This window comes from Myxocyprinus asiaticus, chromosome 24 (assembly GCF_019703515.2).
Source record: "Myxocyprinus asiaticus isolate MX2 ecotype Aquarium Trade chromosome 24, UBuf_Myxa_2, whole genome shotgun sequence".
Lineage (NCBI taxonomy): Eukaryota > Metazoa > Chordata > Actinopteri > Cypriniformes > Catostomidae > Myxocyprinus > Myxocyprinus asiaticus.
Genome location: NC_059367.1, coordinates 20,439,796 through 20,465,465, shown reverse-complemented (window position 1 = coordinate 20,465,465; position 25,670 = coordinate 20,439,796). Strand labels below are relative to the sequence as shown.

General features: G+C 40.6%; 1 protein-coding gene across 1 annotated transcript in view; it reads left to right on the top strand.

Moving 5' to 3' along the window:
• Positions 1 to 25,670, top strand: part of LOC127414972 (potassium voltage-gated channel subfamily KQT member 2-like) — a 46,504-nt gene that overhangs the window by 16,565 nt on the left and 4,269 nt on the right. The window contains exons 6-16 of the mRNA XM_051653396.1: positions 515 to 625; positions 788 to 883; positions 1,544 to 1,638; positions 8,392 to 8,454; positions 9,875 to 9,904; positions 14,087 to 14,286; positions 15,930 to 15,977; positions 17,272 to 17,289; positions 19,994 to 20,093; positions 20,635 to 20,766; positions 25,049 to 25,099. Of these exons, the coding sequence (XP_051509356.1) occupies positions 515 to 625; positions 788 to 883; positions 1,544 to 1,638; positions 8,392 to 8,454; positions 9,875 to 9,904; positions 14,087 to 14,286; positions 15,930 to 15,977; positions 17,272 to 17,289; positions 19,994 to 20,093; positions 20,635 to 20,766; positions 25,049 to 25,099 (944 nt within the window). The remainder of the gene's footprint in view (positions 1 to 514; positions 626 to 787; positions 884 to 1,543; positions 1,639 to 8,391; positions 8,455 to 9,874; positions 9,905 to 14,086; positions 14,287 to 15,929; positions 15,978 to 17,271; positions 17,290 to 19,993; positions 20,094 to 20,634; positions 20,767 to 25,048; positions 25,100 to 25,670) is intronic.

Below are 25,670 nucleotides of genomic sequence, written 5' to 3'. Positions count from 1 at the left end.
GAGAATTTATAGTAAAAAAAGGACTTAAATATATATGGCCACCATTCACTTACATTGTATGGACCTACAGAGCTGGAATATTCTTCTAGAAATGTTCGTTTGTGTTCTGCAGAAGAAAGACAGTCATACACATCTGGAATAGCATGAGGGTAAGTAAATGAATAATATATAATATTTTTTTGGTGAATTTAGTGAGATCTGTTACAGCATAATCTTCTGTAAAGCTGCTTTGAAACGATGTGTGATGAGAAAAGCGCTATAAAAATAAAAATGACTTGATTAACATAAAAGATGTAAGACAGAAGTTTAACCTCAGTCACCATTCACTTTCATTGCATCTTTTTTCCATAATGAAAGTAAATGGTGACTGAGACTGCCATTCTGCCTAACTTCTCCTTTTGTTTTCCGTAGAACAAAGAAAGTCATATTTGGAACAACATGAAGAAAAACATGAGAATTTTCATTTTTGGGTGAACTATCCCTTTAACATCTTGAAAATGTTTCTTTTCTCTAGATCACTCTTACAACTATTGGTTATGGGGACAAGTATCCTGTCACATGGAATGGACGTTTGATTGCTGCCACCTTCAGTTTGATTGGTGTAGCATTTTTTGCTCTTCCTGCAGTGAGTTCTATTTAAACAGAAGCAACACGCTGGTCTTGGGCAAAACCCCCCCCAATGCCTTGAGATACCCATGACTTGAGACATGTTAATGGTTGTTAAGAAAATGGCTCGATGACAGGTGCATTTGAATATTTGCATCTGCTCTCGTTTTCTCTGTTGCAGGGTATCCTGGGTTCAGGTTTTGCTCTTAAGGTTCAAGAGCAGCACAGACAGAAACATTTTGAGAAGCGTCGTAACCCTGCTGCAGGCCTTATCCAGGTCAGACACATAACCATAACTCACACCAGAGACATGTCAGCAGCCCTAAATGACCTTTTTGAGTAAATCAACATTTTAGGCCTGTTTGTTGTCTATACATGGACTTGCTAAGACTTTTTAACTTAGCTGATGTTAAAAATGTTAACTTCAGATTCACCTTTAAAGACCCCCAAAAAATCACTTGTATTCCTTTATTTTAAATAGCCAGTTGACTTTAGTTATATCACAGCCATAAACCATGATTTACTACTTGCTACTAGGTTTCAGATGGTATTAGAGGGAGGGGAATCTACATTCTCATTCTAGAGAGCATTTGATTTGACAAAATCTGTGTAGTGCATGACGAGTCATCAATGCTTTTGGACAGTTATTGGACAAACTGTCCATTTTTAATGTGTATATCTGCTAAATGTTAATTTTGTAAACGTTTACTTTACGTTTACTTTATAGATGCCTCCAAAGCTAAGACACTGATTAAAAGCCACAAAACTCAAATATGGATAAGTTAATACACACTCTTCCTCTGACTGATCTGTGGATCTTTTCTATGAATTATATGGCCAGACATGTTCACAGTTGCTGCATACAGTAATGTTTTTACTTTAGAGGTTTTGTTTGCAATTTCAGTGAAAATTTTGTATTTTTGTATTTTCCCGTCAGGCTGCTTGGAGATTTTATGCCACAAACCTCGCACGAACAGACCTACTGTCGACATGGGACTTTTATGAGCAGACTGTTTCAGTCCCAATGTACAGGTAGGCTTATAATATATGCTCATGTCATTCGAAACCTGTATGATTTTTCTTTTTCTGCTGATTATGCTACATGTGCTATATGATCTCTGTCTACCTTTCTTTAAAGCTTTGTTTGCTTTTTCAAAGTAGTTCCATTTCTGAAGTAAAACAACATCACATATAAGCCGTGTTTGCACCTAGCTATTGGAGCATTACTCTGTGGACTGCTCAATGTGCCAGTATCAAAAGTCCACCCACAGCTCCGGCTTGCAAGGGCACATTTTCTCAGAAATGGCCTTTCAGACCTGCACTGCTGCCAAATTTACTTTTACAAGATGAAATCATTCATCCGGTACACTAAAGTCAGTCTGCCTCTGTACAGAGTTGCAACTGTAGATATTTTTAATTGGTTTGTTAGTATACTGGTTCCCTATCTGTCACTCACTCGACGTTGTGTCGATGTAGTGACACTAGGGGTCACTCTTGGGAGCCCGAGACACTTCTGGTCTTTGATAAAAGGCCATTGAAAATTGGCAAGTGGTATTTGTATGCCACTCCCCAACATACGAGTATAAAAGGAGCTGGTATGCAACCACTCATTCAGATTTTCTCTTCGGAGCCAAACGGTCATGCTCACTGAGCTGAATTCCCACGACTGTTCATTCACCTCTGCTGGATCTGACGGCGCATTTCAGCGGCTTCTCCCTCCTCTGCACTGGTGCACTGCAGAGAATGCCCCTGGGCGCTTCGGCAGAAATAAGAGTATATTTCTCTAAAAGAGTATATTTCTCTAAAAGATCGGCACACACGGAATGTCTTTTTAAAGATGCGTCTTTTTAAAGATGCCTTTCCTTTGTGTGTTATTCCTGGTTGCGCTCGTTATCTCTCGCCTTCTGACGGTCAGGATCACTGTCTTTCGTGTCTGGGCACTGCTCACGTGGAGACAGCGTTCGTGGATGGTCATGTACTCATTGCGAGGACATGTCCATGGCAATGATGCGGTCGCGGCTCGCCTTCGTAAGAAAGCAAGCCACCCCAGAGGCTCCCCGCCTCGGTCCTTTTACCCACGGTATGAGGCCAGCGCAGCTAGCACTGGGGGCGATTTGGGGACCCCAATGGGACCGCCTCCGCCGGGTATTCCCCCGCAGACCTCCCATTCCCCAGCACGATCGTCTGCCCCGATCGGGCTTCCGGATGCGTCCGCTGGCTCGTCTAATGGCGAGTTCGACCTCTTATTCGGAGCCCGCGAAAGTGATGAGCTCTCGAGCGCAACATCGGAGAGCGGGCTCATCCAGTCGGACGTGGAAGCCTCCTGCAAGTCCGCCAAGGCGCTAAAGGAACTGCACGAGTGTAGTTCCACCCCGGGATTGATGCAGGAACTGCGCTCGGCGACCGACCTCGCTCTCCGAGCGACGGAGGTCACGGCGCAGTCTCTCGGGCAGACGATGTCCACATTAGTGGTCCAGGAGTGCCACTTTTGGCTCAACCTGGTCGAGATGGGTGAGGCCGACAGGACATGGTTCCTTGCTGCCCCCATCTCCCAGGCTGGCCTATTCGGTGACACCGTCAAGGACTTTGCCCAGCAGTTCTTGACGGTGGAGCAGCAGACGGAGGCTATCCAGCATATCCTGCCCCGGCGCTCCTCAATATCCCGCACCCCGCCTGCTCATTGCCAAGGGTGTCCCCCTGTGGTGACTGCACCGGCTCCGCCGTAGCCCGCCCCTTTGGCCTGGCCCTGGCGTGGAGCCCACCACAGGAAGCAGACGCCACCCGTGAAAGGCTTCAAAGTGCCCTTGAGACGGGTGACCCAGGGACGACGAAACCTGCTGCTCTGGAGCTGGTAAGCAGACCTCTCCATCCCCCGGTCGAAGGCCGGGAGGAGAATCTTTTTGTTACCTTTGCATTTAATTGTGCTGCATGCCCAAGTGGCTGCAGTCCTCAAGAGTTCAGCAAGAGCGGTTTCCTTGTTCCCTGGGTCACGTATCCAGTGTGCACGGCCATCATCGCGACCACCATCTACCACTCTATTTGGCAGGTTTGGGTCTCCCACCCCTGAGTGCCCAGCTGTGGCACAAATCCGCCCCCGATGTGACAGTCTCCACGGGTCACGAGGACAGGCCTCTTCTTCCCCCATCCCAGGCTGTTCCGGGGGTGGTCACAAGGAGCCAGGTAAGTGCTTCGATGTCCCTAGACTCAGCATGGCCACGACATGGTGTGGCACCTCGAGCTCCGCCCCGCCGCGAGGCCCCACCTGCTGGTACATCCGACGACATTGTCCCTGTGGTCCCCCTTGCGCGGAGCTTGGACGCGTGGCTTGCGCTTTCCAATCCGTCGTGATGGCTGGTCTGGACCATCCAACTCGGCTACGCGATTCAGTTCGCCAGGCGTCCGCCCAGGTTCAGCGGTATCCACTTCACCTTGGTGAAGGACGAAAACGCTGCTACCTTGCGCACGGAGATCGCTACCGTCCTACGGAAGGGTGCGATAGAACCTGTCCCTCCGGCCGAGATGAAGAAGGGGTTTTACAGCCTCTACTTCATCGCACCGAAAAAGGCGGTGGGTTACGGCCAATCTTGGACCTGCGAGTACTGAACCGGGCTTTACACAGATTCCCGTTCAAGATGCTGATGCAAAAACGCATTCTGGTGAGCGTCCGGCATCAAGATTGGTTCGCGGCGGTAGACCTGAAGGACGCATACTTCCACGTTTCGATTCTACCTCGACACAGACCCTTCCTGCGGTTTGCATTCGAGGGTCAGGCGTATCAGTACAAGGTCCTCCCTTTTGGCCCGTCCTTGTCTCCTCACGTCTTCACAAAAGTCGCAGAGGCAGACTTTGCCCCGTTAAGGGAAGTGGGCATTCGCGTTCTCAACTATCTCGATGATTGGCTAATCCTAGCTCACTCTCAGGACATGTGTGCTTGGTGCTCTCACACCTCAGCCGACTAGGGCTTCGGGTCAACTGGGAAAAGAGCAAGCTCCTCCCGGTTCAGAGCATCTCTTTCCTCAGTTTGGAGTTGGACTCAGTCTCTTTGACAGTGCGCCTCACAAATGAGGAAGGAGGACAGTCGGTGCTGGCCTGTTTGAAGGCATTCAAACAGAAAACAGCGGTTCCACTGAAACTTTCAGAGGCTCCTGGGGCATGTGGCATCCTCAACGGTGGCCAACCCGTTCGGGTTGATGCATATGAGACCGCTTCAGCACTGGCTTCAGACTCGAGTCCCGAGATGGGCATGGTGCCGCGGGACACATCGCATGGTTATCACACTGGTTTGTCACCGTCTTTTCAGCCCCTGGACTGACCTCTCGTTTCTACGGGCAGGTGTTCCCCTAGAACTGGTCTCCAGGTGCGTCGTGGTCATGACAGACACCTCCAAAACGGGCTGGGGCGCTGTTTGCAACGGGCACGCAGCTGCCGGCTTGTGGACGGGCCCGCGACTGAGTTTCGGCCGTTGATCCAGGGCAAGCACGTGTTAGACAACACAGCAATGGTAGCATATGTGAACCGCCAAGGCAGTCTGCGCTCTCGTTGTATGTCACAACTCACCCGTCGTCTCCTCCTCTGGAGTCAGCAGCACTTCAAGTTGCTGCGAGCCACTCACATCCCGGGCAACCTCAACACTACAGCGGACACGCTGTCACAGCAGGTTACCCTCAGGGTAGAGTAGAGACTCCACCCTCGGTGTTCCAGCTGATTTGGAGTCGATTCGGACAGGCACAGGTGCACCTGTTCGCCTCCCAATAATCCTCCCACTGCCCGCTCTGGTACGCCCTGACCGAGGCCCCCCTCGGCATAGACGCACTGGCACACAGCTGGCCCCCTGGGCTGCGCAAATATGCATTTCCCCCAGTGAGCCTACTTGCACAGACCCTGTGCAAGGTCAGGGAGGACGAGGAGAAGGTCATCCTGGTAGCACCCTACTGGCCAACCAAGATGTGGTTCTCGGACCTCACGCTCCTCGCGACAGCCCCCCCCGGCGAATTCCCCTGAGGAAGGATCTTCTTTCTCAGGGACGGGGCACCATCAGGCACCCACGACCAGACCTCTGGAATCTCCATGTCTGGCCCCTGGATGGGACGCGGAAGACCTAAGCGGTCTACCACCCACGGTGGTAGACACTATCACTCAGGCTAGGGCCCCCCTCTACGAGGCGCCTGTATGCCTTTAAGTGGCATCTGTTCGCTAAGTGGTCTTCTTCCCGTCGGGAAGACCCCCAGAGATGCGCAGTCGGATCAGTGCTTTCCTTCCTGCAGGAGAGGTTGGAAGGGCGGCTGTCCCCTTCCACCTTGAAGGTGTACGTTGCCGCCATAGCAGCACACCATGGTAAGTCCTTAGGGAAGCACGACCTGATCATCAGGTTTCTGAGAGGCGCCAGGAGGCTGAATCCCTCCAGACCGTGCCTTGTTCCCTCATGGGACCTCTCTGTAGTTCTTCAGGGTCTACAGAGAGCCCCCTTTGAGCCTTTGCAGTCAGCTGAGCTTAAGGCACTCTCTTTGAAGACTGCCCTCCTGACTGTGCTCACTTCCATCAAGAGGGTAGGAGACCTGCAAGCATTCTCTGTCAGCGAAACATGCCTGGAGTTCGGTCCGGGCTACTCTCATATGATCCTGAGACCCCGACCAGGCTATGTGCCCAAGGTTCCCACGACCCCTTTTAGGGATCAGGTGGTGAACCTGCGAGCGCTGCCCCAGGAGGAGGCAGACCAATTCCTATCGTTGTTGTGTCCGGTGCGTGCTTTACGCATCTATTTGGATTGCACGCAGAGCTTTAGAATCTCTGAGCAGCTCTTTGTCTGCTTTGGTGCACAGCAGAAAGGAAGCACTGTCTCCAAGCAGAGGATCGCCCACTGGCTCATTGATGCCATAGCTATGGCATATCATGCCCAGGACATGCCGCCCCCGGTAAGGCTACGAGCCCATTCTACCAGGGGTGTAGCGGCCTCCTGGGCCCTGGCCAGAGGTGCCTCTCTAACAGACATTTGCAGAGCAGTGGGCTGGGCAACACCCAACACCTTTGCAAGGTTCTACAACCTCCGGGTGGAACCAGTTTCATCCCAGGTAGTGGCACGCAATACAAGCGGATAAGCCCGGGATAGCCGGCCAGGTGTATCGCTTGCACATAGCGCCTTCCACCTCTTTTGAGCTGAAGACGTGCGCCATTATTTCCCAGTAGTGTTCACAAACTATGTTCCCTGGTTGACTTCCTCTGAGCCCTGTGGCAGTCGAGTTTTCGGAGAGACTCGCTGCCGGCCCAGTGCACGTGCTAACTAAGAGCCCTGTTCTGGGGTAGGTGCTCCACATGTGGCGGTTCCCTGTAAGGCAAACCCCATGCGATGTATATCTTCCGCTAATTTGTTTCCCTGTTGGCAAACTGCGTCTTCCTTGGGCAGAGCCCCTCTGCCCCAGTCTCCATGTTTGTAGTAACTCCTCCTCTGTTGGGCAGGATCTACCTTGAAGACTCTCCACATGGTCGGCAAGACCATGTGACATATTTTTCCACTTAAATATCCCCCCCTCTCTTTGGGCAAGGTGTGGTCTCCGCGGTGTCCTCCCCTTGGGAGGGACACCCCCCGACTAGACCTGGCGGCCCAGTCGGATAATCCCCCTTCTTTTTTAGGGAGTGGAAAAAAAGAAGGGGAAAAGAGGCCACAACTGGGTTAGCCTGTCTCTATCTTTTGGGAAGTTGACTTGTCCCCAAAGAGCCGTTCGACACTCATAACTATGTTGGGGGAGGTTACGTGTCGACCTGGTGTGCTGGCTACGAGGCACACAGTGGCCGTCACACACCGCCAGTTCACGTAACACAGTTCAGCCAGTTGTGGTGTTTCGTATAGGGACCCCTAGTGTCACTACATCGACACAACGTCGAGTGAGTGACAGATAGGGAATGTCATGGTTACTTGCGTAACCTCCATTCCCTGATGGAGGGAATGAGACGTTGTGGCAGGAGGGACTACCCGCTGAAATGGCTGGACCATGTCTCGGCTCCTCAGCATGAAACCTGAATGAGTGGTTGCATACCAGCTCCTTTTATACCCGTATGTCTGGGGGAGTGGCATGCAAATACCGCTTGCCAATTTTCATTGGCCTTTTATCAAAGACCAGAGGTGTCTCGGGCTCCCAAGAGTGACCCCTAGTGTCACTACATCGACACAACATCTCATTCCCTCCATCAGGGAATGGAGGTTTCGCAAGTAACCATGACGTTTTACGTTTACAGTGCACGTAACATTTAAAGGTGCACTCAGTAATTTGTTCCTCATTTAAAAAGTTTAACTGCTAAACACATGAATTTTAATTTTGCAATATATGTAGGAAATCACGACCACTCACATTAAAATGAAGACTTGAGTCATATCAGTAACCTTATAAAAGCTGTTTTACTCTACATGGAGAGGGTCCGCACATGGGGGCTGCCATGTTAGAATCACATGACCAGCCAAACACTGCTGGCTTAATCTCAGTAACCGTCCTGTTATTGGACACTTTCACTCATTGATTGAAGTAATCATGGCTGACTGTGAATGCTAAATTTCTACAATGGCATCTGAAACTGAAAACTATTGATCTTAAATGATGCTGCATCCAAGCCGCTAGGTGTCAGTGTAAATCCAAGACGACACAAAGACAAAAGTTACTGAGTCCACCTTTAATATTTTTTTCCAGTTTGTTTTAATTAACAAAAACACAAAGTAAAATCTCTCTTCAGCATATATAGTAGTTTGACGTGCTATTGTTTAAAAAAGCATATTATCTTTTCTGCTTGTCCTTAAAGACTCATCCCTCCTGTAAATCAACTGGACATTTTAAGAAGCCTGAAGGGAAAATCTGGTTTCAGGTCTGGTCCATCTACTATATTTGAATATCTATTTACTGTAAATACTGTCATGATTAATCATATTTTTAATGTGTATAATAAATGATTGTGTTAGGGATGCACCGATGTATCGGTTGCCGATATTTGTCGGCCAATTATTGACCAAATTAATCTGCATATCTGTAATAAGCATGAAAACGCAGATATGAAAAGATTGTTGATTTATAAATAATTAGTATCACACTTTGTAAAAACTCTGTGAATTAAAATGCTCAATTCTGAAATAATAATAGCCACAATATGTAGAAGGGTTGGCACACCTAAAATGTTTATTATTTCTCATTCTCAAGTTAATGTGAAAAAAATGCCATAAATGGACATGACAGTTGTGAAAGTGGCACTTTACCTAAAGGGAGCATGATGATGAAAACCGTTCAAAATGCTTTTAAACCAGCAGATTTTGACTTCTGAGATATTGGTATGCTATCCATAATTGATGCTTGATTGATTTAATAAAGATTGAAAAAGCTTTTGTACCTGTTCAATATTGACCATACAATTTTAATGTCGGTGCATCCCTAGATTGTGTCTTTTTTTTTTTTTTTTTTTGGCAAGACGTCTGCATTGCTGAATGCTTTAATCTTATTAAGTCTTAGTCTTAAAGAATTAGTTCACCCAAAAATGAAAATTCTCTCATCATTTATTCACCCTCATGCCATCCTAGATGTGTATGACTTTCTTTCTTCTGCAGAACACAGATTAAGATTTTTATAAGAGTATCTCAGCTCTGTATGTCCTTACAATGCAAATGAATTGATACCAACATTTTGATGCTCCAAAAAGCATATAAAAGCAGCATAAAAGTAATCCATATGATTCCAGTGGTTAAATCCATATCTTCTGAAGTGATTTGATAAGTGTGGATGAGAAACAGATCAATATTTAAGTCCATGTTTGTTAGAAATTCTTCTCCCTGCCCAGTATTTATGAAGAATGTGAATCACCAAAAACACAAGAATAAGAATGTGAAAGTTAAAGTGTAGATTGATTGGGAAGGAAGGAAAATGTATAGTTCAAATGGACTTAAATATTGATCTGTTTCTCACCTACACCTATCTTATTGCTTTTGAAGACATGGATTTAACCACTGGGGTCTTATGGATTACTTTTATGACGACTTATGTGATTTTTGGAGCTTCAAAATTTTGTCACCCATTCACTTGCATTGTATGGACCAAAAGAGATGAGATATTCTTCTTAAAATCTTAATTTGTGTTCTGCTGAAGAAAGAAAGTCATACACATCCGGGATGGCATGAGGGCGAGTAAATGATGAGAGAATTTTAATTTTGGGGTGAACAATCCCTTTACTTGATGTCAAATGGTCATATGGTTACCAGTACTACTGCATGTAACTTTCGCTTTCTGTTTTCCTTTTAAAGGAAGGATTCCCAACCAGACACCATTCTAAGGTTGGTTGTCAGTGATTTTACCATAGATACTTGACTACTCCCAAAAAACTCAATCAATAACTCATCCACTACACCTTTTCTTGGGAATCGTAGTGTCAAAACACCATCATTGTACTTCAAATGAGAAAACAGCCCATACTGCTTTGTTTGAAGTCATTGTAAAAAACCTGTTTGCACTTTATACTACGGAACTTGCAAATGTTTTTTGCAGGGTGATGTATTAGTCACTGTTAGTAGTCTTACTTGCACAACTTAGATATATTTATTATAGTTTGAAAATAGTGAACCAATAAATTTTACTCACTTTTCAATGATACCAATGAAAGAACAAGTTCACACTTGACATGTTTTTGGTATTTTGCAGCATATCTACCCTGTAAAAGACCTGATCTTGTAGTCCTGTAAAATCAAGTGCAATCTTTGACTCATACAAACGTATTCCTTCATTTCATTCAGTGTTAGAAACATACATTTTGTGCATTTTTTGGTGGGATCTCTCATTTTAGGTCACACAGTTTTTAAATTTTGAACATGGCATAAACCATTTTTGATCACTGCTTGTATAATCTTTTCTCTCTCATGACCTTCTCCAACCACATTCACAGTAGTGAGATTTCACACAAAGATAACCTGTGTGGGTGCTGCCCGAGAAGCCATAGGTACCGTTGCACACAGAAACTAACATCTGCACGCCAATATCTTTCTCTCTCCAGCATTTGGATTTGTCTGAAGGATTTGTTCCTTCCTGAGTTTGATTCCCCCCATTTCCGAACTGTGACGTGCACAGAACGGCGGCAGCAGGGGCACAAGTGCAAGTAGATTTCATTCACAAATCTAAAGGTGCCCTTCTGGTCGTCCAGAAAAAAGTAGACATTTTAATAATTAAATTAAAATGGTTAAATAAAATGAAATTAAAATCTCGTAATAATCTCACAATAACAGTAATAATGTGTTATGAGGTTTCTTTGTAAATCGTGTGCGTATTAAAGAAAATTAAGTGGAGGTGCCTTTAACAGCACAAGCTACAGCAGATCGGGGTCGCAAGTGATCCTCCCTATGTCCTACTCACTCTGAGGTGCAGAGCCCTGGTGAGCTCAGAGTGGGTACTCTAAAGGGAACACGGAATTACTGTATGAATATGCCCTTCATCTTGTGGAAGGGGCAGGGCCCATTAACTTTCTCACTTTCGTTTGGAGTGGCATCCCCTCCCGCAGCAGTGCCCTTTGAGGGAGCAAAAATGTCATTTTGAATTTGCCCCAGAGCATTGAAGTCACGTCACATCAGCTGTTTTTTTATTCTGTTTGTGTTTCATCAAGTTACAAGCGAAACGTGACAGAACATATCTGTTTACAGCATGTACACTCTAAAAGCTTTTTTCTTCAGGCCATTACTTGATATTAATTTTATATGTGAGTGAAGTAATGTGTTGCTTTCTATTTACAACCTTTCCGATCGGCACTATGATTTGATGGTATGTTTGACAGTTTGTGTACAGTAAATAATCATTTTCATAAGTTACAGAAACTGAACACTTCTAATTTCTCAGTAAATTAAAAAGCACCTGGTAAGAGTTGGTTATAGCCTATTGCCTGTATGCATTGCAAAGTCTTTAAAACAACACCAATTTTGTGTTTTTGAGGCGAGTAGTTATTCATTATTTTGATGATTTCTTTATCAGCACGGAACGTCAAAAGTATGCCAAAATATGTTTATGTATTGTTATTTAAGTGACTCAAGAGCAAACATACAGTAATTTCTTAATTTATTTTCTGCCTGCAAACAGGCAACATGTATAATAAATAATATGTAGCCTACATTTCAACATGTTCACATACTTTGAACTAAGTTTTGATGCTACAATAATTTAATAAATACTTTAGAATCCAGAAATGACATTGCTTGCATTGCTTTTGTTTATTTATGAAAAATATAGTTAGCATTTTGGCTGTGTACTCACAGAACAACGCTGATATACCAATGCAAACCAACACTGGTCAGATAAAATGTCCGCTGTTTGTAAGTTCATCAACAGATTAATGCTCGATTGCAACCGCATTTCCGACATCACATGACACACCTGGAGTGTAGACAGCTTTATTAATTATAATAGGAGCGGTCGCGTTGTTTTCAGTGATAGAAATGTAATACGTCTTTTATAGAATACTGCCATTAACTGAAGGAGATTTCTAATTCAGGCAAACCCAGTTTGGTTTTTGTTTATACTAGTAGACTAATCACTATCAGAAAAATACCATGGTATTATTGACTTAATGATTATATCCATATTTTATGATTCTGTCATAGTACTCAAAGATACTTAAAAAATACAATGGTTTTACTATGACAGATGTCAAAAACATGGCATTATCAAAGATTATGTCTGAAAAAAGTGTAAAAAAAAAAACAAAAATAGAAAAAAATATGTTTATAATACAAGAAAAATGCTTAAATGCTCAAAAAGCAAAGAATTAAGTATACAGTATATAAGTGCTACTCTTTAAAATAAATAAATAATAATAAAAAAATAATAATTTTTTTTATCCTTTCGCCCCTGTCTCTGCTGAGGTCTGTGCACGCCACTGTTTGTGAATATATTCCTTCAGTGTTTACTGTCATCAACTCAAGCAAACTATTTCTAAAAATGTTAAGACATACAGCATAGTGCATATATGTATAGGTATTATTAATTTTGAATTATTTTAATCTCTCGTCAGCTCAGGTGTGCTGATGAAATAAAAATATTGTCTTGTTCAAACCAAAAAAGCAGCTTTGTGAAAGAGTTTTGCTTGTGGATCAACTTTCCCTCTTAGCACCTGGAGGCACTTTCCATAGCTTTAAACCCCAATCCCATGATACAGTCCTCCTCTGCAAGCTGCCTTGTTTTTTATTGGGGTGTCTCACTTTTTCATTTAATAATTTGTCTGTGTAAATGTGTATAATCAGGGTCCAAACTAAAGAACACATCTTTCACAACTCGCACGTCTTCTAACAATTTTTTTCCTCAGTGGGTTATGGCAAAACAAAAAATGTACTATTAGAGGTTTATCTAGGAAGCCTGAAGTTTTGTTTTCTCCAGAACTCCCAGGTGGCTACACATACATGAGACATTCCAGACATTAATCCACCAAAATGAAAATATGAAGAATAAAATGAAAAAACAGGTATTTGTGACAGGTGCAGTGTCATTTAGAGATGGAGACAAGATCATATCGTATATGAAAATACAACTAAATAATCCGTTGTCATAGGGATTTGTTTATTAAAATAATGCCAAATAAATGTTCCTAGTGGTAAGAAATATTGAAGGCTGGTATCATTTCTCAGTTTACCTACCATTGCCAGGTGTGGCAAAAAGCTAATGTTGGACCCTATGTATAAAATAATGATTGTGTATTTTTTCAGCATGCCCGACAACATGCATGTGTTTCATTGCTTTGTTGTTCAAAAGTGTCAGCTCTGGCAGCATGTGGGCTTGCTGTTGCATCCAGAAGTTGTGGATTGCATTGCATGACTGAGAAGAACCATTATCCATATCTGTGCTCATGTAAGTCAATTTAAGTGCTGATGTTACACACTTCCACTAGACATTTCTATTGAATAGTTTACATATTAGTAAATGTCCATGTGTTCTTCATTCATGGACTTTTATAAATGCTGTACACTAAACGTACAGACTTTACTCAATAAAAAGCAATCAGTGCTATATTTATAAAAAGAAAATACAGTAAACATGTCTTTAGTTTTTTCACATTTTGTAATTAATGTTTTCCCTCCGACAAGAGGTGTGGTCTTTCTTTTACAGATGAAGTGTGTAATTGTGCCATTTTAATATGCAAAGACTACAAGTAAGCCGTTCAGAGATTGATTTCCCTAAAATATGGCTCTGTGGCCAACACAGCAACATTTGCTTAACTAATGGCATGGGTTTGGGGAAGGACTATCTGTTTGATCAACCAATGAAAGATGGGGGAGTGTTCAGGAAACAGTCATTATTTTTGCAATTTTGCACAGAAATGACACATTTCATCTTTAAGTTACTGAGTACTTTCTCTTGCACTTGATGGTTTCAGAAATTGTTTGTGTCAGTGGTCCCACACTGAAAAAACTTGTGGACTCTGGATAAATGGTTTGCTTCCTTTGCTTTTTTTGTTTGTTTTCTGTGTTTCATTGTGTCCACTGTAGTCACAAGCCCAGCTTTAAAGAGAAAGGCTGTCCCAGCCCCTCTAAGCGCACCGGGGGGAAGGACAGCAAGACCGTTAAGGCAGAGGAGGGAGTCAAAGAGAGTCCAAGCAAAGTGACCAAGAGCTGGAGCTTCACAGACCGGAACCGACAAAAACAAGCCTTCAAAATGAAAGAGGGAGCTTCACGGCAGAACTCTGAAGGTCAGACAATGTTGTTATGCACACACAAGCATACTGGGACACAAATCATTCTCTCACAGTCTCATTCCTTTGTTAAAGGGATAGTTCACATAAAAAAGAAAATTCTCTCATCATTTACTGACCCTCATGCCATCCCAGATGTGTGTGACTTTCTCTCTTCTGTTGAACACAAACACATTTTTTTAGAAGAGTATCTATCCTCTGTAGGTCCGTTCAATGCAAGTGAATGGTGACCAGAACTTTGTGATAGGTGTGGGTAAGAAACAGATCAATATTTAAGTCCTTTTTTACTATAAATCTCCGCTAAATATTGATCTGTTTGCATCAAAGACATATATTAAAGTCATATGGATTACTTTTATGCTGCCTTTTTGGAACTTCAAAGGTCTAGCCACCATTCACTTACATTGTATGGACCTACAGAGCTGAGATATTCTTCTAAAAATCTTCGTTTGTTTTTTGCAGAAGAAAGAAAGTCATACACACCTGGGATGGCATTTGGGTGAGTAAATGATGAGAGTGTTAACCTTTTTTGGTGAACTATCCCTTTGAGTGGACTGAAAGATATGCAGTTGCCCCAAAAGCATTTGAACTTAGGCTACACTTTATGAATTAATTGTATCTAAACAAGTGGTATTTGCAAATAATTTTTTATTTATACCATAAAAAACGTATTTTAGTTAAATGTTTTTCTGGAAATGTGTGTCGTGATATCTTGCTTAAAAATAATTTTGAGATTTTGTAATCTAATGGAAGTACACTCATGCATTTGTAAGCTTAAGTGTCCAAATACTTTTTGAGGCCACTCCCTGCTTGAAAAAACATCTTAAATCAGTAGAAAATGGTTTGCTAGACTTAGCTGGTTTTAGAGGGGTTTTGGGCACTTTTCAGCTGGTCAGTCTTGGAGACCAGCTGTCCTACCATCTAAGCCAGCAGAACACCAGGTTCGCCAGGCTGGAAGATCAGCTTAAGGCTGGCTTAAGCTGTTTTTTTATATATACATTTATTTACCTGTATATGCACACACTCACTAACAATATACATTTACCTTTGATGGTGAATTTTAATTTGTCAGTGTGGGACCTCAGCAGGTAGCAAGGACAGTTTTTATTTCCTGTCACATGTGTCCTGCTAAAAAGGTGGTGTCAGTGACACTCCACTCATTAAATTCACAAAGTAGGACACGGGTGTGTGTTTCTTCTTAAAGAAACAGTGCACCAGATAGAACTGTCTGTGTTTTATAGGTTCAGTCCAATTGCTGAAACAATGTCACATGAAAATAGCTTAACGTTTCAAAGCATACTGTTTGAGTCTAAAGATAATTGCATTGGAACATTGTTGTTTAAAGATGCTTGCTGTTGCTGGACTATTTGTGGCTTCTCAGTTGAGGTAACTATGGATTGCAGCTTTAAGAGTTTTCCTTTCATGTATATTCATGGGAACAGGCGGATATCCTTTTAGATGCTTGACCCCCACAAAATATTCCATCCTTCATGAAAAATGCTTTGTGTTTATCTCAGCACCTGTTTTGCCATAACTCTGCAATGATCAACGTATATATAAATGGATCCCTTTTCTGTATTTTCACCTCATGCAAACTCATCGGTTTCTCTCTCATTTCTCTCTACCGGAATAAAAAAAAGTGCTGATTGAGTTGCAAGACGAAGACTTCAGCATGAAGAGTTCTCCAGGTTAGGCCATAATCCAGAAATATGATGCAAAAAGCAGAGATGATGGTGTAATTTCTCCCGGAAGTATATTTAACCCTTCCTTGGTTTTACAGATATTTCCCTTGCAGATTAACCCATTTATAATCATTTTAAAAATGGGTCAAAATGACCCACAAGGACACAGAAGTGTTAAACAGAATCTGCAAGTGCAATGCAGCAACCACTTTTCTCACAAACATCAGCAACAGTTCTATAAACAAGTTTTTATTATCTAGCAACTTACGATTTAGACAAGATTTGGCCAATTAGAATATTTTTTCTTTAACTCTTTACAATAAAGTTGTAGACGTTAACGTCAGTTAATGCAATAGTTAACATGAACTAACAATAAATAATAATTACCGGTATACAGCATTTATTAATCTTGGTTAATGTTAATTTCTACATATACTCATAAAACTTTTTACATTAAAGTGTGTTAATATAAGTAAATGTATTATAAACTAACATGAACAAACAATAAAAATAGTATATTGATAAATTAATATGAACCAAGATAAATAAATGATTTTTTTTTTTTTAAAGTTTGTTCTTCATTCTTCATTGTAAAGTTCATGCTACTGAATTCATTTACAGCCTTATTGTAAATTGTAGCCATTTTCTGCTAATGAAAATATTTCCAAAAGAAGCCAAAGCAGCAAGCTTTGTGTGTTGCCAAGCAATTACACTGTCTAGGACACAGTATGTGAGTGGACTGACAAGAAATTTACACTAACCGCTTAAAGCCTTTTGTAATAACTCCACTCTGATTTTCAATTCCATTCATGCTCTGATTTAAAAAAAAAAAAACCTGCTTCTCTCTCTTCATGCAAAATCACACAATTCCACTACGCGCCACTCACATACTCTGGTCTGGAACACAGCGAACTCATGTAGAGTGATACAAAGAGTAAAAACCCCAGTGCTGTTATACTAAATATCAGAACTCTTGGAACGTAATTTGTCCAATCAGATTAAATGACCCGAACTACCTCAACTAAGCTGAGTCAGTCCATGTAAATAATTGATGTTGCAATGTCACTACAGCACAAATAATAGAAAGGAAATGAAACAGATTTTACTTGTAACAATAGGCCATTTATAATAAGTAATCTTCCCACTAGTAAAATTATGGCTTAATTTAAGCACACAATGTTGTACAATTGCATGGTTAAAATCATTGTCATCTTTGACCATCTCTCTCTCATCTATCTCTTTCTCTCTCTCTCTCTCTCTCTTCCATATTCTCTCTCTTTTTCTCTTTACATTTTGGCAGCGATTGAGGGCTTAATCAGTAAGACAAATTATGTTGTCTGTGGCTGCATCTCTTTAGCACTAATCAAAAAACAAAACAAAAAAACTACCACACAAGTCTGCTAAAGAAACATTATGCATGTTTTAAAAATGGCTCCTTAATTACTGAGCTGCGGCATATCTTCACAGATCTTATCATCCAACACTCTGTCATGAACGCTTGACTGACTGTTTCATCTCACTGAAGCATCACACAAAATATCAATTTTCTCATTGATGCTTGGATAGTTATTATAGCAGCTATATTAGTGTTATCTGTCACCCATATGACAGTGGCGTACGATGGAAGAGCAAAGCAAATGTTGCTCATTTGTCTCAGCCTTGACATCTGTGATTGATAAGCACTCCCATCCCATGACAGAATGTGTTCCATGAAATTGTTAAAGGGATTGTTCACCAAAATTTTGTAATTCTGGCATTATTTACTCACCCTCATCTTGTTCCAAATCTGCAAGACTTGAATTGTTTAAGAATATCCTTGTCACTCTTTTCCATATAATGAACATTAATGTGGACTGGGGCTGCCCAGCTACAAAAAAAAAAAAAAAAAAAAAAAAAAAGCACCATAAAAGTATTGTGCTCTATATTCTAAGTCTTTACGATTATGGGCCATACGATAGATTTATGTGGGGAACGACCAAAATGTAATTCTTCACTGAAAATCTTGACATCCGCTCTAGCTCTTCTAAGTGAGTTCATGATAGAAGTAGTGATGTCTGATTTAAGAGTAAAAATTCTTTTGAGTTGGATCCTTTCAATTAATTAGTTGATTCAGTTCACAAAACCAGTCTTAATGGTTTGTTCACAAATCGGACTGACCCAGTTCTCAAGTTCAACAACTTGACTAAAGATTATCAGTGTATAATTACTTAATTTCATTCTGTTCCTCACATAGAGCTATCGTATGATCACGGAAGACTTGGAATATAGCATACAAGTCATATGGACCAATTTAATGATATCTGAGTGGTGCTTTTGTCATTTTGGGTTTGACCGCCCCAATCCTTATTCACTTCCATTATAATGGAAAAGAGTGGCCAGGATATTTATCAAAAAATCATCAAGAAAGACAGAATTTAGATTTTTGGGTGAACAATTCTTTTAATTAAACACTTTGCATACCACTTAAAATGTCCGTCAAATACTTTGCACTAACCTGCATGAAGAAATTTTGCAGCTTTTCAGTAATAAGTCTTGTGCAGTTATAACTTACTGGTTGTTATGTCATATGAATAGGATATGCTATTTTCGGCTGTTACATCTTCATTCATATGGCATTAGCATGACACATGTAGCACTAATACTTCAGCTGTTTTGTCTTAGCTTAACATGCTAAACAATAAGTGTTTTTCATAGAGGTTGAAATTTACTATTTTGCTATTGCTAGTTTTTGTTAGGTACACAAAAGATTCTCTCACATTGCTAACATGGTAAATGCTCAGGCTAACAAGAACTAGTAAGTGCTCAATGCATGAGTAACACTTGTTTCAGTTTCAAAGGTAGATGGTAGAACTTCAAAGCATACCTGAAGCCTCTGTAACAACAGACACTTATGCTGACTATAAGTGATTATGAGATTAGGAGGGCTATCAGTTTCACAGATGCAAAAATTTTAAATGCTCAACCATATTTTGTTTATTTTTTTACTTGAGCGCCTCTGAAGAATTGAATAAATTGGTTATAATTTGAAAAAAATCCCACTTGTCATACCATAATAATAAAGGAAAACGTCAGTTTGGTGCAGCATGTGTCTGACCCGGAAAGGAAGAGGTCTCCTGAAATGAATGAATTCTGTCATTATTTACTCACCAAACCTGAATGATTTTTCTTTTCTTCCATGGAACACAAAAGGAGACATTTTACAGAATGCCCAAACTGCTCTTTTAAATACAAAAAAGTGGATGGTGATTTATACTGTCAAGCTCCAAAAAGGCACCACAATAGTCCACACGACTCATGCACTGTATTGTAAGTCTTTGTGGAAAGTTCGGTTCTTTGGGCAATGGAGGAGTCAGGAGACAACGAAAGCAGTGCAGGCAAGTCTTTTATTTTCTGCCTTCAGCGTCTTGAATTTTACAGCACTCAATTCACGTAGATTCTTCACAACACTCAATAAGATAACATACACTTTTAATGCACTCAGTATACATCGACACCGTGCTCTCGGGTCGCTCTATCTCTCTACGAACTGATGCGGTGGTGCGGCTTTTCAAGTCTCCCTCCACCATCACTATAACAAGAGACAGGTGTTAGAGATAATTACAACCCAGTTGATGAGCCATACTGCTCTCTCTCTCCCGCAGACAGACACACGACCATGCCCCCATCACCACAGTCTTCTATAGACAAAGCTCGCGAAAATGTTATGTCGACCTGGCATGAAGCATCTTGATGTGCCCTTTTTGAATGCATACAAGCATGACTGAGGTTTCAGAGGTACAGCGTAGAGCAAGAAAGAAAATAATATGTGTTTGAAATGCCATAAGGGTGACTAAATGACAGAATTTAAATTTTTGGGTGGACTATTCTTTCAAGGGGATACATAAAACAGGTTTTACTGCACTTTATTGAGCATTTCTGCTGTGGTAGATATTTTCTGTAATCTTATCTCGTATAAGGGCGAACATTGTGTAGACATTAGGACTTTTTACATTGGGAGCAGCCTGTGGTATTGTGTTTTGTAGAGGCAAGTCTTCCAGAGGAGCTTGGGGATGACAGGGGCTTCCACTGCGAGTTTGTACCAGATCTGTCTCCTGGACTCAAGGTCACCATCAGAGCAATCTGGTAAGAGGCACCCATCTCCATAGAGACCAACATAGAGGTGTTTAAAGGTCAATTTACACCCACACTGATGTCTTGTATTGTCTCTGTTTAGTTCGATGATCTGGCTTCATTATAGGCTGTAAAAAGGGAATGTTAAAGACTAGGAGTGTAAATATTTGATTAATTTGATTGTGATTGTTTTGCAAAAACTAAATACGATGAATCATGCAACCTGAACTTTAGGCATAAATAATTTAAATTTGATTCGATTATTTTGTTACAATTTATATTAAATATGTATATGCTAAATTCATCTATGCTGGAAGTAGACTGGTGATCTGGATTTAGTTGAAACTGTATTTTGGATAATATTTGAATGCAGAATGTATTGGGTATTATTATAATACAGGGGCCTTCAACAGCGGTCCATGACCCCTAGGGAGTCTGCAGCAGTACTGCAGGTGGTCTGCTAATTAATGTTTGATCTCAAACAATAATAAAAATGTAATGTAAAGCATATTATTTTTACCCCCCTATTAAAGTCATCATTTATTTCCCCTAGTGTCATGCGGTTCCTGGTGTCTAAGAGGAGATTTAAGGAGAGCCTCAGGCCCTATGATGTGATGGACGTGATAGAGCAGTATTCAGCAGGCCATCTAGACATGTTGTCACGCATCAAAAACCTTCAATCCAGGCAAGACTTCAGTCTACACTACAAAATTACTTTGTGTGGTAGATAGAAACAGTGTTGGGGAAGCTACTTTGAAACTCCAGCTTGTCAAACTACAAGCTACTCATTAAGCAGTTCTACTTCTACAGGCAATCTACCTTTTAAAAAAAGGCAGAAGCTATTTATACTTAGTGCAAATAGCAATAGATGCTATTTGAACCTTGTTTCAAATAGTGGCAGATACTATGTACATGCCTAATTAAATACTAACATACAGTATAGGGGCATCACTGCAGTGTGTTTATTTAGAGTACCACAAACACCCTACATCAACCCCTACCCCTAAACCTAACCACAACATTCCCTTACACAAATTAACCATGGTTTTACTACAGCAACCATAGTATCAACATGCTAATTTGTGGTAAAATCATAGTAACCACAAAAGTAAACATGTTTATTACTGTATATTAACACCATATTACTATAGTAAAACCATGGTTAATTTTACCTGGATCAAACCCTTCTCTAAACTCCCCGACCTTCACCGTGACCAAATAACTGCGATTAAATCAACTTTCATATATATTTTTATTTATTATTATAAGTAATATTAAAGGAAATATTTAGAGTGAAGACAGGAAACAGGATGGGAAAAAAGGCAGAATCGAACCCGGGTCGTTCGCACGGAAAAATGCACCCACACATTTGTTAGATCCCACGCCACTGCAGCAACAGTGGGGGGCAGTTTGTCTTTAATTTTTGTGTGTCTACTAGACTATTGGAGTGCAAATAGTCACTCCATTTTAAAAAACTATTAACAGCTACTAGCAGCTACTAACAACAAGTCACTAATTAACTACGTTGAAGCTATTTAAATGGGCAATATGTTTATAAATATGTAACTATCAGATTATATATATTAGAACTTGAGCAGTATTTCTCTGTCTCAAAAAATTTTTTTTTTGAATCAATTATTAAATCGTGTTTAGGGTGATAACATACTCTACATAATAGTGAACACATAAATTTACATTAAATACAAATTTTGAAATGGTTAATTTACATAAACCATTTAAATGAACAATTCAGTAAAATGGGTCAGACTTTCCAACACTACATATGAGAGCGATCCGTCCCCTACTTGTTGGAAGAAATGGCTAGTTTCTGGAAAAGCTACAAAATTATGAAAGCTACTGAACTTCTGTCACGCTATTAGTAAATGTTATTGAGTTAGTTGTAGTACAGTTGAGTGCATAAATTTACACCCACCTTTTGTCTCATAAGTTTACACACCCCTTTCAGAATGTATACAAATAAAAGTGATAAAATATCATATTTGTTATTATTTATTATTTAGAAGCTACACAACAGATATTAACCTATATCCAACAAGACAGATAATAACAATCTACAGAAATGATCCTGTTAAAAAGATCATAAACCCTTGGTTATTAATGGGCTAGTTCACCCAAAATGTAATACTCTCTCATGGTTTACTTACCTTTAAGCCATCCCAGATGTTTATGACTTTCCTTGTTCAGCAAAACCAAAGTGAAGATTTTTATAAGCACATTTCAGCTCTTTTTTTCAATGCAAGTAAACAGGTGCCATTAGGCTGCTGGCTGTTTGATGGTCCAAAAGGCATATTTAGGCAGCATAAAATTAATCCACACGATTCCAGTAGATCAATTAATGTCTTCTAAAGCAAATCGATAGGTTTGTGTAAAAAATAAATAGATAATTAACACTTTATTAACCTTAAATCACTTCCTGCTAGCAGTCAACGCATCAGTGACGTAAGCACAATGGTGCGTTCACATGAGAAGTAGGAAGCGCATGCTTTGTATACAGCAGAGGAAGGAATGTCACGTGAGAGTTGGGTCATTTCAAACAGCAATTCAGCGCTGGCCGGAAGCAATGATTTAAAGTTAAAAACTTTTTAGTTATCAATTTGTTTTTTACACCAACCTATCGATTTGCTTCAGAAGACATTAATTGATCGACTGGAGTCATGTGGATTACTTTTATGCTGCCTAAATATGCCTTTTGGACCATCAAATAGCCAGCAGCGTGATGGCACCTGTTTACTTGCAATGTAAGGACAAAAAGAGCTGAAATATGCTTTTAAAAATCTTCACTTCAGTTCTACTGAAGAAGGAAAGTCATACACATCTGGGATGGCTTAAAGGTAAGTAAATCATGAGAGAATTTTCATTTTTTGGGTGAACTAAATCTTTAAAGATGCACTCAGTCATATTTTCCTCAAAAAAAAAAAAAAAAGAAAAAAAAAAACAACTCTCCCAAAGAAATGAATAGTAATTTTGAAATATATGTATAAAGTTATGAGCACTCACATGTGATGAATACTCCAGTCATACCAGTTACCTAAAACTGTTTTTATCTACATGGAGAGAGTCCCCTCATGGGGGGGTGCCATGTTAGAATCACATGACCAGCTGAAAACTATTTGCTTAATCTCAGTAGCTGCTCTGCTGTTTGAAACTTTCACTCATGTATTAGATTAATCATGGCTACCTATGAATAGTGAATTTCTACAATGGCATCGGTAACTGAAAATGATTGTGTTTGAATGATGCTGCATCCACGCCCCTAGGGGTAAGTCCAAGACAACATATTAAAAAAATGTAACACCTGCTTGTACACCCACCTTACAGTTTAATTAATTTATAAAAAACGACTACCGTCCATTAACAACAATGCAGGTAGAACTTCGATAACCCTAAAAAGTAGAGCCGATTGTGATGACAAACAGATTGTGTTAAAGGTCTATTTGGTAAGGACTTCTCCCTGTTGCTCTTCGTCTTCATCAACACCCGATTGCATCACCTAGTGGTGAAGCCTAGTAGCAGCAAGTAAAGATAGTGCATAGGTACTCTACTGCTTTTGCTGTGATGACAGGATGTACAAGGTTGAATTTCCAACTGAATTTTAACCACAGAAATTTAAGAAAAATTTTCAAAGTGAAATATAATGGACCGAATATTACCTGTCAACAAATATTTTTTGGGAATATTTTGGAACTGAACTTTGGAAGTTGAATATTCATTATTGCATTTTTAATGCTAATATTTAGTGCAAAATGTTTTCAGTGGAAAGATTCACAGCTTGAATATACCACCATATGAAACTGCTTCCCCAAAAAATTGCAAGGACTGAATGCAATGTGTTTATTTTTCAATTAGTGCAATTCTGCATTAAATACATTCAAAGCAAAACATCATATTAAGAACCAAGGATTTGGGGGCCTGGGTAGCTCAGCAAGTATTGACGCTGACTACCACCACTGGAGTCGTGTGTTCGAGTCCAGGGTGTGCTGAGTGACTCCAGCCAGGTCTCCTAAGCAACCTAATTGGCCCAGTTGCTAGGGAGGGTAGAGTCACATGGGGTAACCTCCTTGTGGTCACGATTAGTGGTTCTCGCTCTCAATGGGGTGGGTGGTAAGTTGTGCATGGATCGCGGAGAGTAGTATGAGCCTCCACATGCGGAGTCTCCGCGGTGTCATGCACAACGAGCCACGTGATAAAATGTGGAGATTGACGGTCTCAGAAGCAAAGGGAACTGAGACTTGTCCTCCGCCACCCGAATTGAGGTGAGTAACCGCCCCACCATGAGGACCTACTAAGTAGTGGGAATTGTGCATTCCAAATTGGGAGAAAAGGGGGAGAAAAAAAAAAAAGAACCAAGGATTTAACCTTTTGAACAGGATCATTTGTATAAATTCAGTTATTTTGTTGTGTGGAATATATGTAAATATCTGTTGTGTCAAATAGCTTCATCAGGGCAGTACTAAATCTTATTTTTCAAATTATAAACATCTGACAGATTCTACTCCCATAGAAATGGGAAAATGCGAATACTCCCCAACACTGGTTAGAAACCAAATCTAAGACATGGTGAGACACTTAAAAAACTGCTTGTTTGCTGTGCTAAAACAGATCATTCTCACTCTATGACAGATCAAAATCGCATTCACAGTGGTTTTGTTTTCTATGTCACATTTGAAATGTTTGATTTGAATTCACATTCACTATTTTTCACTCAAATAAGCACCATATATGTTGTGAAATAACATCCACACATATACCAATATATTCCAACAGCAAAAACCATTTCTATCATACATGTTAACATAAAATACTGTTCATAGAAGTGGGTTAGAACAGGCGTGTATGGAATATATTCTTACTTATTTGTCAACAGTCCTCACTGGTGTACAGGGATTAGTTCCCATGTGTGGCTTGATGATGCTTGGTATCCATGTTCTCTCTGTGTACTTTGCCAGGATAGATTTGATTGTGGGTCCCCCTCCCCCCTCGACCCCTCGTCACAAGAAGTACGTAACTTATTCACCAATGGCCTTCCCAGGCTGAATGGGTCTATTATTGAACAGCATTGTAGTATACATACTGTTGTGATGCAGCATATCACACTAGCTGTTGTATGACAATCAAAGTACTGTAAATATTATATAATTATCTCTAATTTCATAGTAGGTGGAGGTGTGTAATCATAAAAAATGATTCAAATCCATAATAAAAAAATTAAAAAAAGTAAATAAAAACACAGAATGATTTGAGAATATACATGCTGTACAATAATACTACACACAATGGTGTGACCATGCAGCCTGTTTATCGGGGGACTGATGCAATTTTGCATGCTGTTCCAGGATTTAAAAAGAGAGAATAGCTCAAATATAAAGTCTGTTAAACACAAAGCATCATAAGGCATGGAACCAGGTGACATTTTTAATCCATTTTCATATAATTCACCACATTATTCATTATAGGAGTCAAATTATTTGCCATGGTGTGTCTGTCAATAATTCTGTGCAGAGAAACACACATATGTGTTTTCACTGTGGCAGCTAGATCATTCATTTAGTATAATGCTGCGGCACATCT